Source organism: Ixodes scapularis, unplaced genomic scaffold, assembly GCF_016920785.2.
Source record: "Ixodes scapularis isolate PalLabHiFi unplaced genomic scaffold, ASM1692078v2 PGA_scaffold10__122_contigs__length_95168666, whole genome shotgun sequence".
Classification (NCBI taxonomy): Eukaryota; Metazoa; Arthropoda; class Arachnida; order Ixodida; family Ixodidae; genus Ixodes; species Ixodes scapularis.
In genome coordinates this window covers 78,452,510-78,468,706 of record NW_024609836.1, presented here as the reverse complement: position 1 = coordinate 78,468,706, position 16,197 = coordinate 78,452,510, and the positions used below count along the sequence as shown (strand labels likewise).

Below are 16,197 nucleotides of genomic sequence, written 5' to 3'. Positions count from 1 at the left end.
CAGTCGTTTTTGTCGTGACCTCAAAGCAGTATCCTGTTGTCTTCAATGAACCTTGACGAGATATACAGTAAGGCCCTTTCGACAGTGCTTCGCGATCAGAAAGATAACTGTGGTAGAATTTTCTCAAGACCATTGACCCTGTGCTCTGATCAAACTTAATAGACCGATCTCACCAAGCGTTCGGAGCATGCGTGACGCCGCCATAACTTTAGTTCACAGGAGGGAAACGGCAGCGCACGAGAGGGCTCTTGCCATCTCGTACTCTACACGAGCAGAGCTCCAGCCAGGTTGTCGTACGTGCAGAAAGACTAAAGTTCCCTCGATGCATCGTGGCAGCGGTGGCGTAGTCAAACTGGCTGGTGAGGTCGGCCTATCGGTCTATTGCCAAATACCGTTCTTTTTTTTTGCCGGGGAGAGGGGGGGGGGGGGGGGCATGGAACATCAAAAGTCAGTTTATTGGATAAACCTGAATTCACCATAATTATACCGTCGGGTGCTTTTCGGAGTTTTCCCGGTTTATAAGAAAATATGGTTCCCTACATATACCTCATTGATTTCTCTTGCAGTTCTATCGCGTTTTTTTTCCTCCCGAACTGCTGTGTCAGGAAAACATGGAGTACACTCACATCGGTTGCAGTGCTCTGCTAAGTGCCCTGAGGGTGACGGTTTAAGGAGGTTGCATGTTGTTTGGCACGGTCAGTCGTACAACGCCAAATTTGGCCCACATGGGAGCCCCCGCAGGAAAGTGGACATATACATCCCTGGTTTTGCGTTCCATTACGTTGTTTTTGTGCTTGGTCATACAACCAACCATCTCTCCCTCTGTGGCATTGCTTTTTGTGCATTACGCGTAGAGCTTGTAGGGGGTCGAAAAAACTACTGGTACGTCGTAACCTTCTGAAACTTTCTCCAAGTTGTGATAGATCGCGTAAATGTAAAGAAGTACTGCAAGCCCTATTTTTTGGCGTTCACGAGCACGAGCATCACGTGCCTCTATATTTTCTTTTATATCATCCGGAGCCTCTAGTAAGGACTTCTATAGAAAACGCGAATTTACGAGCCGATTACCTTGTGTGAGACAGTTCCTTCCTATCTCACGGGGACATCTCTTTCACAAAGCAGCTCCTAAGCACCGATGAGGCAAAACTCATGTAACTAATACCCCTCTCAGACGGCAGCTAAAATGGCATTTACGCCAAATGACATTCAGTGTAAATGTCATTCAGGCACTGCCACACGGCAACTCAAATGGCATTCAACCGAAGTGCCATTTCAGGCAAACTAAGTTCGTAAAGCGTACTCTCGTCGGCAGCGCTCGGCACCATGTTACGGAATTAAAAAAAAAAAGGTATATATTGCGGAAACAATTTTTAGATCGTTTTAATTACGATAATAATTTGTTTAACGCATATTTTGTACACACTTTACGTTTCTACTTGTTTAACCTACTCACGGCTCCAGTTATCCAGTAGGCCTAATGGCTCTGAACTATCTGGTCCGCTGAAACTGTCGTGTGCTCGCCTCGGTCGGCTGTTGGTTCGTTGGGTCCAGTTGCACTCAACATTTACGCGTTTTTACAATGTCGGAAGGAGCGCCTGCCGGCAAGATAAAGCCACCTGTTAATTATACCACCCGCGGGACGTTGGCAGGAGCACGTCGAATGTCTTCTGTAGCTGACACGGAACGGCGGGTTCTGCATGGGTTCACTACGGTTGATCGAATGCCATTTCATCGGAGCCCGTTTTAGAGAATAGGCACGTTTTATCGAAGCACGGTTTACAGAAAGCAGAGCCTCAGTTTAAAAAAACGCCGTTTATCAAAAAAAAAAAAAATGCTTAAAAAAAAAAAGAAAAAAAAAGGTTTTCTACTTTTTGCCTGTATCACTGGTGCGCGTGTTAAGCCGCCGCGAAGCGCCGGGAGCGCAACAAGGGGGGGGGGGGGGGGGGAAATGTTAACTCACCTGATTTACCCGTACATGCCGCTTCGCGGCGGCCAAATTCGCTACAAGGAGTTTCATCGCCATTTTCTCTAATTTGGGTTTTCCATAAAGGCATTCGATAAACGGGGGTCGGTAAAACGGCTTCAGCTAAAACGAGCTTCTCTAAGCCGCATGCCTCCGGTTCTTGCACCAACATTCAAGCGTTTTTCAGAAGCCCTCGGTTTCCTCAAGACACATGTCGCAATCCATCAGAACATCGAAACCCCAAGGAGTGTTGGGACCTCTGCTTTTTCTTATATTTATAAATGACCTACCCGCCAGTGTCTCGTCCTCAATCAGCTTATTCGCCGACGACTGTGTAATATACCGTGAAGTAACAATAATTTACATGTCATTTCTCTTCAGTCAGACATTAACAGTGTGTTAGAATGGTGTAACATGTGGAATATGCAGCTTAACGTTAACAAATGCAAAGTAATGAGAATTTCCAGTGTCCAAAATGACACCCCTCGCTACTTTTTAACAATGTTTCTTTAGAGCACGTTTCATGTTATAAATATTTAGGCGTTCATATCTCATCCACTCTCTCTTGGGATTCTCATATTCAATACATAACAAATAATGCTAACCGCATGCTCGGATTCCTGAAACGGAATTTTTCAACAGTTCCTGTGTCGCTAAAATTACTTCTCTACAATACACTCGTTCGCTCAAAACTGGATTATGCCTCCTCCATCTGGGACCCCGGTACTGACGTACTAACCCTTGCAGTTGAAGCGGTCCAAAACCGTTCTGCTCGCTACATCCTCACTAATTATCACCGCATCGCTAGCGTAACATCAATGAAATTGGGGCTAAAACTGCCAACGCTTGCTTTGCGCAGAAAAATTTTTCGCTTATGCCTGTATCACAAGCTATACCATCATAACCCTTTCCTACGTGAAAGGTTACTAACGCCTGCACCTTACATCTCGTCACGTCTCAATCATCAACATAAAATGGACGTACCCTCGTGTAAAACTACATCTTTTCATAGTTCGTTCATACCTCGCACCACTCTTGACTTGAACCACCTTCCAGCCTCTGCGGTATCGATTTCCGATGGTGTGGCGTTTAAAAACTGTATTGCCAATATTTATATTCCAGAATTTGACTAACCTATTGTTATTTTTCTTGTTCTGTTTCATGTGCATATCTTAGATTTACTTTATATTATGTAACCCACTCCCCTCTGTAATGCCCTCGGGCCCTGAGGGAAAAATAAATGAAATGAAATGAAACATGTTTGGGTAAAATATAACTTTGACGGTGGGCGTAACCAACAGGAGCACGCAAAGCAATTAGCAAAGCGGACGCCCGCCTAGTGTTTGTTTTGCGTGTGTGGATCGTCGCAGCACTGCGTACCTCGAACGAGTTCATTGCACAACCCGCTTGGTCGTGGTTCATACAAACTGTCTTCGCCTAGCAGTGCTTTAAATTTTGAGTTTGTTGCTCAGGCAACAAACTCAAAAGGTTGGCTGACATGCCTTGTCAAATGTACTACCGCGGGGTAGTACATTTGCAGGGGTTAGCAGGTGCACCTGCGCAAGGGTCTCAACCTTTCTGCCTAGCCTTGCACGCAACCGAGTGGGTATCGCAATCTGTGCAAATAGAGATTCTGGGAAGAATGCCAGACGACAAAAAGAGGTTACCTTTCTTTAAGGGGTACAAATCTTGTAAATGGTCTGTTCTAATAAACGTAGTGTAGGTATTCGCCACCGTGACCTTTTACCAGATTTTACATTCCCATTGACATGCTCCAAGAGAAATAAAAAGACATGCTGCGTGAAGTCAGTCTCTCAATATTTCTATTTCTAGCTTTCTTTGATGTTGGATAATCCCATACTGCTTCAAAGCTAAGTATGCTCCGTGTGTTTACATGATACGTGCACAATTTTATTCCAAAGCATCCTAAAAATTGTTTGATAATTGTTTATATACATTGAATACAGTTTCTGCACAGTTGCTACTTAAGATATCTACATGTTCCAGAAAACATCTGGTGCTGGAGGCCACCATAGAAGTAGGCAAAGTGATCTGGCTACATTACAGAAAAATCTCACTGCTTCTAAATAACTGGTGGCAGCCTCTTGCAGCCATGGCCACTTGTGTGACATTCTCCTCACTTGTTTTTAGACGTGCAGTGCAAAAGCACTCTAGAAAGAGCAACCTGTGTGAGGCACCTTCTGGAAAAGCAGCGATAAAGGAATTGTGTGGGGCTGACGAGGACAGTGCAATAGCCATCATCAGGGCCGCCACTGGTATTGACCCCAAGGTACCAGTTGCAATGTCAGTGATGATGCCACGAGTCCCAGAACAGGCCGACGAAGCAGTGGTATGAGGGCCGGCACAAGCAGTAATGTGCAGCTGAGCTGACAAGAGTAAAAAGCAAGAGACCACATAGCCGTAAAAGCTGCTTCGGCTCGGTTTTGAAGCAGCCCGAAACGCTTCAGCAGAGCACTGGGAAGATATGAGTCACTTGCAGCTGCAGTAATGACATTCCTAAATAAAATGACTGAGCAATGAACTCTATTCTATATATAACTGTTGTATTTAATAGTAACAGATGAAACGAATTTGCTTAACGGTAGGGATTTGTGATATTCGTCTTTATCGTAACTTTCCACCATTAGAACCTACACTAGACAGCTGCGGGTTCCTGTCCACTCTCTTTTAGCAAAGCAAGGCAAGTTAGGCTTTTCTGTTCAGGCAGTGTGTTTACTTGTTTTTGAGGCATTGCAACAATAGATTATACTGTACATGAGATGTTCAGCCGGTGCAGTATGACTGCTAGCCATGGGAATACACAAACGCACAATGGCACGATTCTCATATAGATCGAAATGGGCAGGGGCAACACAACCTGGATATCAAGTCAATACTGAATATACTACACCTACTATGGTTGGCCGTAGTTTACAAGTTGCACATGACTGCTGCATCTGCTTTTGGCTGGGGTTAATGTTCAATCGGTGAAGCACTGATTGACCACGTGTCGCAGTCGAATGCTGACTCGCCACTCGTGTCCAATTGATGTGTCGTGGTTGATCAAGGAAGGTAGTTGGTGTAATAAATTCACAATGTATGCCTTGCTATCTAGGTAGTGTTGGCAAGGGCACTGAACTTGTGAACCCTGGGTTCTGCAGCCAGAGTGTTTGTCCCACGTGCTCCAAGCTGCAGTGCACTAAAGTATTCAGCCTCCAATCCCCCACCACTCATAAGAAGACATTTCTCATAAAAGCTAGAAGCGGCAATGCTTTTCACACCAACTTGTAGTCACTGTCGAGCTTAGGGCACCCCTCGTCCCTAAGGAGAGAGAGAGCGAGCGGGTGAAAGGGGAATGTCTAATAGCCGAAAGAAAGTTTATTGTTTACACCGAAAGGATTCCGTCTTTAGGTTAAAAATTAATCCGTTTTCTTCCTTTTTGCGTGAGGTGGGTGTGTGGAAGCCTGATTTTCCGACCCATACTCGCACGTTGAGTTGGGGATGATTTGTGAAGAAGTGTTTAGATACGTGTGTGGAAAGGTCGTGTTAAAGTTGCCCGCTCTTTCTAGTGTGACAAGTCTATCTCGGAAGCGTTCGTGAAGTCGGTGGTCAATTCCGCCGATATATAATAAGGTCGGGCAAAGTGTGCAGAAAATAATGTATACCAGATTAGAAGATTTAGAGGTGTAATTGCCAGGGATTCTCATTGGCGAGAAGGGAGGAGGGCCGGTGTGTTTGCACGTAAGACATTTCGGGGCGCGGCACGGCATGGTACAGGGGAGCAAGGTCGGAGGTTTTGTGGACTGCATGGTTGCTGTGTACTAGAAGGGATCATAAGTTGGGCTGTCAACGGTAAGTTAGGGCAGGTGCTTTATAAATAACTTTAAAGTCTACGATGTAAGAAGTCACGTCCATGATTAGTTTGCCGAGCCTGGGTATGGAGGGATGGTACGTCAAGAAAAGGGGGTTGCGGACTGGTTGCTGCATGCTAGAAGGGATCGGAAGTCCGGCTGAGGACGGTAAGTTAGGCAGGTGCTTTAGAAATTACTTTAGAATGTGCGAGGTGGGAAGTCGCGTCCATGATTAGTTGGCCGAGTTTGGGTGTGGAGAGATGGAATGTAAAGATGAGGGGGTTGCGGACTGGTTGCTGCATACTAGAAGGGATCGTAAGTTAGGCTGACGGCGGTAGGTTAGAGCGGGTGCTTTAGAAAATACTTTAGAATCTGCTAAGGGGACGAGGCTTCAACTTTTTGCCCCGGACACCGCAAACCAGACGGTCCCATAGCATGTCTGACAAAATCTCATCAAAGTTGCAGTGTTTGGAGAAGGGGGAGTTGTTGCTGCATCGCACGAGCCGCACGTGTCCGGTTCTCTACTCGAGCATGTGATCAGCCCGCGGACCCAGGAAGCTCCGCAAAAGGTGGTGACCAGGCCCTCTACACCAGTGCTCCTACGGCCAACCCGGGAGAGAAGACCCGTGTCACGTTATTCACCTCAGCATTGTGACCTGTGTTGACGGGGTGATGATTTTTGCTAAGGGGTAAGTAATGTTATATTCTGACTAGTAGCGCCACCGCGGCTATGGTGGGAGCTTGGTGGCGTTGGTCCAGCCGCGGCCATAATGTTAAAAGGCGGTGCGCTAGCCGGGAGAGTCAGTTCTGTTAGCGGACCAAGGCGGTCCCCTTTTAACCAATTTGTAACCACGTCTTGACACGCATTAACCGTTATGTTAAAACTTAACAATCCGTAAGTTTCGAGCTTCGAAACAGGCTTATTTTGAATGATTCCTTTCGAAACGGAAGACACTTGATTTTTGTAAATTGTTCAAATGCTGCACAGAGGAAATCACGTGGAGCGCATAATGAGTCAAGAAACAACTATTCGAAATATATATTTAAAAAAAACGAAAAATAGACGCCATAACATTTCCATCTTTGTATGCTCTGGCTCCTGGATTCGACTCTATGCTATGGCTCCCAAACTTATTTAGTAGGTGTGGCTCTAGACTAACCGGAACGTGGCCGTGGAGTGTAAAGACCACCTCCCGATTGAAGGTGTCGTCTTGATGTCCTTTGTGCCGACATTGTCAAGAAGACACTTTTGCTGTTTCACCGGAAGCTCGCCTTTACAGACAAGGTTTTTCGTGGCAAGGGCTGTAGCAAAGGTGGCCATCCACTCGTGACTTATTCGGTATTGACCGAAGCCTCCGACATTTTTTTTAGAAAAACCGTCGACTTCCCTCAAAGCGTCTCGCAAGTGGGAGACGTGGTCCGTACCGGCACCGAGATCGTCGTGTAACGAGACGGAGTTGAAAACTATTTTACATGAAGGCAGACGAGGTATGATGATAGGATAGTTTCTTGTAGCGTCAGTAGACGTTGAATGTGGTCCTTAGCCAGTGTTCGATACAATGTTTCCAGCGGAAAGCATTTTTGACATTTCTGTTCCGAACGCTGTCTGCTTGCGACAGCTACGACGAATTTTGTTCTTTATACCAAGCAACACGATTCCGATTCCAAATCAAATCATTGAGGTAATAATAGACCGACGATCAATAGCCGAGTAACGTTTATTCCGATGTATAAGCCGCATTTTTTTCTCTCAAAATATTTCGTCGGTGCGTTTTATGCAACGCTTCAACTGATACGTGTTTTTTTTTTCTTCTTTTGTATGTAATATTTCGCATAAAACATAACACCTTGAAGTTTGGGGTGATTCTTTTTAATAAAAAAAAAGTCGTACAGACAATAATCACTCGATGCGGTCGCTGAAACTATATCCACTTAAACTGAAGCACACCCCATCTTTTAATAATAAAAAAATGTTCCACACAAAAAGCACCCTATAGGGCATATTTATATAAAAATATTTCTCAAACTTAGCGTGCTGAAATGGTGAGGACGCTTGTGCAATTCTCAGGGGCAAAGTTTGTTATCTTACAGATGTAAATTGTTAAAGCGCTTGTACACTCCTCCTAAAAGCGTGAAGCAACAAAGTCGACGTCTGACGTATAAAAGCAGGCGACCCCTGTGGGCGTTTGTTTCTTCGTCGCAGTAGCGCACTCCATGAGTATCCTGACTGCTTGACACGTTTTCCCCTTTATGTTAAATTTGTTTCTCACAAACGAAAGCTTTGTTGTTTGTTTTCGCCTTAAAACTTACATTCCTGCTCTCAAACTATAACGCTGAGCTTTTTTTCTAAGAAGTGAAACATATTCAATAGTTTTCTGGGAAACGCTGAACCGGCAAACAATGTTTGAAAATCGAAATCACAAAAAAAAAAAAATTCAAATTTAAACGCGGTAGATGTGTCCACAACCGAACCGTTATAATGTTTGGTTGACTTCTCCGATTAACTAGGAGGTGTTTGTCTTTCATGAATATGAAAGACAAACACCTGCAAGGGCTGACATGCAAGCATTTCAATGTTAGTGACATTCATACTGTTTGAACAGAACGATGGTAATAGCAACATAAAAAAATGTATCTTAGAGTTTTCTCTTACATAAGGTCATTATAGAGCACCATGAAAAGAAAAAGACACACAATTTAGAATGCACAGTTTTATTTCTAGACTTCTAAGTGCCTTGTAGTTGTGTCCGCAGAGCCTCGTCTCCAGAGGCAGCAATCGAGAGCTTAGCACTTTCCGGCTGGAAGTAGATATTAGACATAAATTTGCGACATGCTCCAACATGAAATCGAATCTATCAACAGTTGCTAGACGAAAAGGCCGAGGGTATAGTATACTCGAATAAAGATACGTGCCTTCGGCTGAGAATTGTGCTCTGACCTATTGAACCTATTGACCATTTCAAAATGGCCGAACAATGACGCCGGTAGCTTCTGTGCAATTTGTACCTTGCGCCTGTCTCCGGTAAGCGATGTAGAATATAATGCACCAGGGCATGGTTATCTAGATGTTAATTCAATCCCCTTAAATCCGTATACTTCATTAGACGAGTTAGACACTCAGCCTGGGCTCGTGCTCTTTCTGTAAGCGTTTTACCGTTCAGTGTGCACACCGAATTTACACAAATTAAAGAGTAAGATTCGCCCATCACAGAGGTGCTATATGCCAATGATAAATTAGTAAATGTAAGAGTTCTGAAAAAGAATAGTAGTTTCTGTTGTGGTTAGCACTAACCGCGAGTGTTTTTTGCATTTTATTGATATATTTGAGAAGACTAAGATATTGGCGTTAAAACATAGCGCATATTAGTAAGGCTTAGGATTTTCTGTTTGAATTATGTTCTACATAATTGGCAGTTAGTCAGATGTTTGTTACCCGATGAAAACTTCCGACATATTCCGAAGCACTTGGAATGTTCCATTTCCTAGCACACGTGTACTCAAGTACAGTAATTGTACACCGGCTTTGGGGTGGCGCACGTTTTATTGGTGATCTAATATTATTATGCGCCCAAAGATATTCAAACGTGTGAAAGCTGTAGATTAAAGAAACGTGTCCATTCGAATGCGCCCAAAGCAAACTATTAATCAGCGGAAACAGCAATATCAAACACTCATAATATCCTACAAACTATTAACCTTACTTACAGATATATTTGAACAAATTATCTATATCGGTGTTTAAATACAGCATTATATATGCGACGTTTCTCTTTAAAGATTTACTACTAGACTAAGTGTTGCATTTCGAAGATAAAACAGTGAAATGAACAGTAGCTACGGACGTCTGCTTTAAACTTACTTCCTCGTTCGAGTTTACAGACAACAAAAGGCTCATATCCAGGGTATGCCACCAATGGCTAAGAATACTTAAAACACAGGTACCTAATGTATTGAAATTCTCCCTTCTGGATTATGCCATCTTCCTCAGTGGACGTCAGGTAGAACGTGTGAAGTGATAAGGGGAAATATTTACCTAAAATATACTAATTACCCTTGAACGCATGAGCTGGCACATTGTAACTTAAGTTGGAGACCAGTCGAGAATTTTTTTCATAAAGGTTGTTGAATTCAAATAGACATATACAGGCGCCTGACTGTTTTCTAAAGAGCGTAGGTTCTCTAGAGTCCGTCATACCCAAACTAAGTGGCAGAAGGCGTCCAAAAGTTACTGCCTGAGAAAACAGCAGAGTATGGCTCACTTTTTCTACGGCCACGTGATCCTCATTGGCTCGCCTTGACTAACTAGATGGGACAACTGCGGTAGCTGATGTTACATCCGGGTTGAACCTGCGCCGCTTTCTTGTAGCGTCTAGTTTCAGTATCGCGTCTCCGCACGGCATAAACATGCCAGAGAATAGCGCTGAACAAAATTTAGTTGTGGCATATCTTACCGACGGGCAACACATCTCTTATTTGAATACACTAGCTGAGGAGAATATTCCAAAAGTTGGTAATTAATGTTTAGGTATTTGATTTGCTAATTTTAACTATACACTTCAAGCTTAACGTCTGCCGCGCCTAAAGAAATACTTTAGTCGTTTGTGAAACACACAGCATATTCTTGAATATTGGGCATTGGCAGGCGGGATTTTCATAGTATATCTCAAAATGTTTCAGATTGAGTTACAATGTTGATCTCCTAATTAGACGCTTAATTCCTAAACAACGTTTCTGGATCTCGTAAGTCTTGTTACTGTTTTGTGGCCCCTCACTGCTTCGGAATATTTGGATTAGAATCCCAGTTTTCTAGTGTCACAGTGGTGACCAAAACACACGGACCAGGAAGCGTATTAACATCAACCTGCCTAAATATGGTGTCAGAATTTGCTGCATTGACTGATGTTTCGTCGCGAATAGCAGGCATGACGGCCAATGTTACAGATAAGCTTGTGCTTAACTTTTAGACATCGTTTGTTTAACATAACTTACCGAGCGTTTCTCCGGACTTTTTGGAATGTTTTCCTGCGGGAACAACACAGGCACACATACAGACACCCAATATGTCTCAATCAATACAAAACCAGGTTGGTTATATCAAAAGAAATAATATTTCAAACTTTAGATAGAGAAAATAAGATAAATATTGAGAAATATTGATGAGGTTGCTCGTCACCATTTTCTTATTTGATGTCAATGAACCAGTTGGCTTATATTTAAATAACGAATATGTTTGAATATAGATATTACTTCGAATGAGCAGAAACGACAATACCACATTTGCTTTCAACGTAGGGTAACAGATGCTTTTTTTCTACAAGCCAGTTTTTTTTTATTTGATACACGTTGCTGGCATTAAAGCAGTAGGCACGGTTAATTCATTGGCTCCGTACATTAGATAAACTCCTTGTTGGCTTTACTTTTCTTTAGCTGTTTTATTATGTAATTTGCGACCCACAATTGTAGAAATTAAATAAGAGTGACATAAATTGAAGGTGATTACTGTGGTGCGTCTAGAACGAAAATAGACAACCGAATATAGCACCAGTGAAAAGGTTAAAATATATAGATCGGTTATATTTAACCTTATATCTTGTAGGACTTGATTGATATGCTTCAATCATTGAATGTGCCCGTCGTTAAAATAATGAATACATTCGCAAAGATTTAGTGCTACTCTAACATATTGCGGGATAAGGGTGTATAAGAGTTAAAAGCAGGGGTTTTATGAAGCTATGATCCAAACCTGTTATGACATTTTGTTGGATTAATAATTTTAACATGCCATGGCTGTGCAGTGTTGACCGAAGAATTAGTCATCTGATGTCTAGCGCAGCACCAAGGCGTAAAGCTGTTCGTAAGCAAAGAAAATAAACAAAATGAATAAATCTTTGACTATGGTGTCTTTCCTTCATATACTTCTTTGGTATGTTAGTCAGAGGTCTCCGGTGTTCAGTATCACTGTAGTGACCAATACAATAAATCTCGAAAGGAGTCTGTCATCGCTCGGTATAAACATCAAGTTACGAATTGTTGGGTTCGTTATGCACGGTCATGAACTGGCAGCGTTAATACCCGTGGGTGCAAAAACACACATTTAAATCAGTATTAAACCTCATTTACCTTGCTCGTATGTGGTTCGTAATATGCGTATTTGGAATAAAGACGCTATCCGTGAAACAGAAGACGACGTACATATTGCTGAGGTAGACAATTCGGACCTCCCAATTAATGTTCTGATGATAGTTCAACTTGAGGCAGCTTGTCAATATGCCACTTTTTGAAATCATTAAAGAAGTATGTTAACATAAATCTTCCGTAATTATTTTAATGAATATTTTTTTCTGTCGACAAAAGTAGGCCAAACAACGAATTCAGCGTCAGGTGTGAAACAACATTTAATAAGGTCAAGATTTTTGTAGGTATACAATTTCGACTGATATCTACTTTAGTTTGAGAATTATGCTTTAACAATGATGACCGCAATTATAAAAAGTGTGTGCGAATATAGAAATTTAAGCACTAATCAAATTCCTGTCGAAAAGTGCCGAATAATGGTCCAAAGCTCGAATGTCGAATCGAATACAAATACCAAAACGTTTATTCGCGATATTCGCTAAACAGCAGAAAAGCCGAGTAGATGAGACGAAACGCATCGTGTTTATTCTAGAGAACGAAGAGAAGCCAGCGCGAATAAAAACGTACGTCATGACCACGCTTAAACGACTAGGCTTGAACCAAATAGCTGACGAAAGCATCCACCTATTCACGTGTGAATGCACAGCGTGTCAGATAAATGAACGTATATGGCCGATCTGTTAGAATTGGGTGACGGCTTGCGTCATCCACAGCCATGGCACTTAGCTGGACGCTGTAGTAACCGGCGACGACTTAGCTGAGGAGGGTGGCGGATGGTGTAGACGTAACAACCCGGAATAGCTGATGGTGCACAGATCTGACTCCAGGTATCGCAAGATTCTTAAATTTAAAAGGCCCTGTGAGCGGTTTTCGAGTTTTCGTCGAACGCATCTAAGATGCTGGGTGTATGACTGACTCGTTCGAGAAACGCAAAAAAACAAACTACGTTTCTTTTTTTTTTTTTTTTTAATGGTGTATTAGTCAAAGTTTTTGAATGCAGGTTTGATTCGTAGCGAGGATATATTTCATCGTGTGAGCAGCGTCCTGGATAAACCCACAATTTGTGCCATTAGTACCACTATTCGATTAATCAAATTATTCGAATAATCAAATACTCGGAATCGATAAGCAAAATAGGAATATTCGGATCATTATTTTTTTATTCAAATTCGAAACTCTAATATTTAGTCATCCCTATTAGAAGGTCGTATTTAGTATGTCGCAAACTCAATCACAAAAAACAACAAAAAAAACTTCGTGACAATATTTTAATTGCCGTTTTTTAAATATAATTTCGTGCTAAAATTCATTATAAAATGTATCAATTTGATGATGCTAGAATAATAATAAGAAAACTTCAAGATGTAAATAAATTAAATTTAGAGGATAATTTATTCAGATATAATCATGGCTTCACAAATATTTTGAAGAGGCTCGCGTTAGGATTGCAATAAAACTAAGCGTCTCTGGTTGTTACGTACTAGTATTTTCTGCAGAGTTGTATCGTTAGCTTAAACGTGGCCCGTGTTAAAATGAAAATAGTAAGAATATAAGAAAAGGCGTAAAACTTACCGTACGGGCATTCACTCACACAGCACTTCTGCTTTTCAAAGTGGTTTATACCTTCCGCACAGCTCTCCATACTCTCGCATCTATTAGTATGGTTGTTAAAGTAGTAGATAGTTCTAGGTTTCGCGTCTTCGGCGCATGAAGGTGATGGCACAGGGTGTCTGCATTGTTCCTCTGCAGAAGGGTTTCAAAAACATATAAGAAATTCGTGTCTTAATTATCTACCATCATCCTGGGAACTACATATAGTTCCAAGTGTACAATATTATAAACGAACCTGTCAAAAAGAAAAAAAAACAAAAACGAAGAAGAAAAACAACACAAACACGAGAAACATGCATGATATTTCAATGTTCATTTTTATATAAAGTAATTAAAAAAAAAAAGACAACCTCGTAATTGAAAATTGCAAACCAGCGAACAAAGAGAAGTAAAATTTGAGGCTCAGGCATCTCGACCTTGCGGATGTTGAAGAGGATGTCATCAACCCATACAAAAAGGGAATGTCGATGACACTACGTCATGTTATTATGAACTGACAATAAAATAAATTAGATATGAAATATATGCAGAAATTAAAAATGGTGTCAAATAATACTTCTTGAGCATAATGAAAAAACACCTTTTAAGAAAAGATGACATTAACTGATACCTATTCGCTCTTTTTCGCGTGAGTTTAAACGTAGTAGCGGCAGTGTGCAAACAGTCCCCAACCACTTCCGGTTCTGAAGTAGACGTTAGGTTTTTACCGTATTTGCGAAATTATGTATACGCGCTATCTACTCAAAATGGCCACTTATAACCCTGTCGTACTTAATTCACTCTTGTGATAAGGAAATGATGAGGAGGCAATTAGAAGTAATACGAGAACCGGAAGTGTACCAGGGCTGCCCAATAGATGGCGTCACTGAGTTCGTTACCAGACAAAAAAGGGCGAAGAAGTTCACAAATGTCTTGAAGCGTTCTGCCTGAGACTCACCTAGCAATCATTGAACCTACTTTGTTGTTTGTTGTGTTCGCAAACGTCACGGCAATCGTAATGTGCCGAAAAGCCAGAGACAGCCCAGCGGTAGTGCTTGTTACAATTCGTTTTTTTATCTTCCGGTCGTTGACACTAAGGCTTAACCATATCCGAGCTTTTTTTTTTTTTTTTTTCTTTTTCTAATTTGTTTAAGCAGTCGTGGTAGAACGTTGACTTAGCGGAACCACGTCATTAGTAATAACAGATGGCGAGGTTGACGAGTGGTTTGTGAAGTATAGTCTCTTTGCTTACTGGCTGTGGAGTAGTTACAAATGAATCAGAATTTATAACCGCAAATACAAAACGTTATGACTATAATGCGACCGAAGCAAATACAAATACAGTAACCTGCTAACCTAAAACCTAATAGGTGAGTATAAAAAAATGGAATTCTCTACCAGAGGTCATGACAAGCCTTTGATTTTAACCTGAAGCAAACTTTGCAAAAAAAAAACACAAACTATTATTTTCTTTAACTTTTTATTAGTGTTCTTTAATGTTTGTGCAAAAATGGAGCTGATAAAAGCGAACTCAATTTAAATTGTAATATTTCACGTATAAACACATCAGTCAGAGCTAGCCCTAGGTCATAGTAAAGATTATTTGGTGTATTTATGTAGACTATAAAATATTTTTAATTGCAGTGGGACAGTACATTGGTGCTTTTTATTTTTGTACAATTGTGCTGAATTCATTCTTCTCTTTTTGAGAACGTCATATTACAAAAAATAAGGAGCTAATTTTGTTATAGTTAAAGAAATCTGAGGTAAACTCTGATTATAGAAATACACTTAATCTCATAAAAAAAACAAAGTGTAACATCGTGAGATACATGGACTTACCAGTCAGCCTCCCCATGGAGTACACAGCACCAGCGATGAAGCAAATGGCTGCGAGGGTTGCCTTCATCTTGGACGCTAGATGTCGTCTATGCTATTACATATTTTGGTACGGATTTATATATAGGGCTCCACGAGCATATGCATTTTTCTTCTTATTGTATTTTATATTATTGACGCAAGGCGATTCCGCACATGCGCATTGTTTTCAGAAAATGATGGGTAACACGTGGAGACAAATAATGTATTTTTCACCTCAAGGTATGTCGTGGACAATTCTTTTAGCATTTGTCCTTGCCGGATTGTTTGCGGTAAACCCAGAGAACGTTGAACCTTTTTTTTTTGTGGGTTTCTATTTTAAAGAAAGTAAAGAAAGTGTCGTTGGAATCAGAAAGAGTAAACAAGGTATATATGACAATTAGCGCCAAGGTCCTCTCTAGTATTTATTGTTTAAAAGTCCATATTAAGGCTTCATGGTCGAGGTCATGGAGGCATCGTTACCACCACAGGAACAGCGCCGTCCGCGACAAAAGTAGTTCTAGGTTTCTTTTTCTTTTAACGAGAATCGAACTCGCGCGATTTCATCTCTATCGACACTACATTACACGATACAGTAGAAAGACTAATGCATGTTACTTTTCAACATTGCTTAATTCTAATGAAATGTTCTTCGAGAACAACGTGAATTTTGAACGATGTTTGCATGATCCCAGCCCTGTAATCCACCGCTCCATTCAAAGTATAGCCCAGAGCAGACGATCGCGGGGTACGGGCCCCCAGGAATGTTGCAAATATACGGTGAGACACTTGAAAGTGACG

At 41.4% G+C, this 16,197-nt stretch overlaps 1 protein-coding gene across 1 annotated transcript; it reads right to left on the bottom strand.

The window, feature by feature from the left end:
- Nucleotides 1–10,789: 10,789 nt before the first annotated feature.
- Nucleotides 10,790–15,448, bottom strand: LOC120849259. The gene is made up of 3 exons (XM_040221453.1): nt 15,382–15,448; nt 13,522–13,692; nt 10,790–10,836 (listed from the first exon to the last, which is right to left on the bottom strand). Exons 1-3 carry the CDS (start codon nt 15,446–15,448, stop codon nt 10,790–10,792), a joined length of 285 nt encoding a protein of 94 aa, XP_040077387.1.
- Between the last annotated feature and the right edge of the window lie 749 nt (nt 15,449–16,197).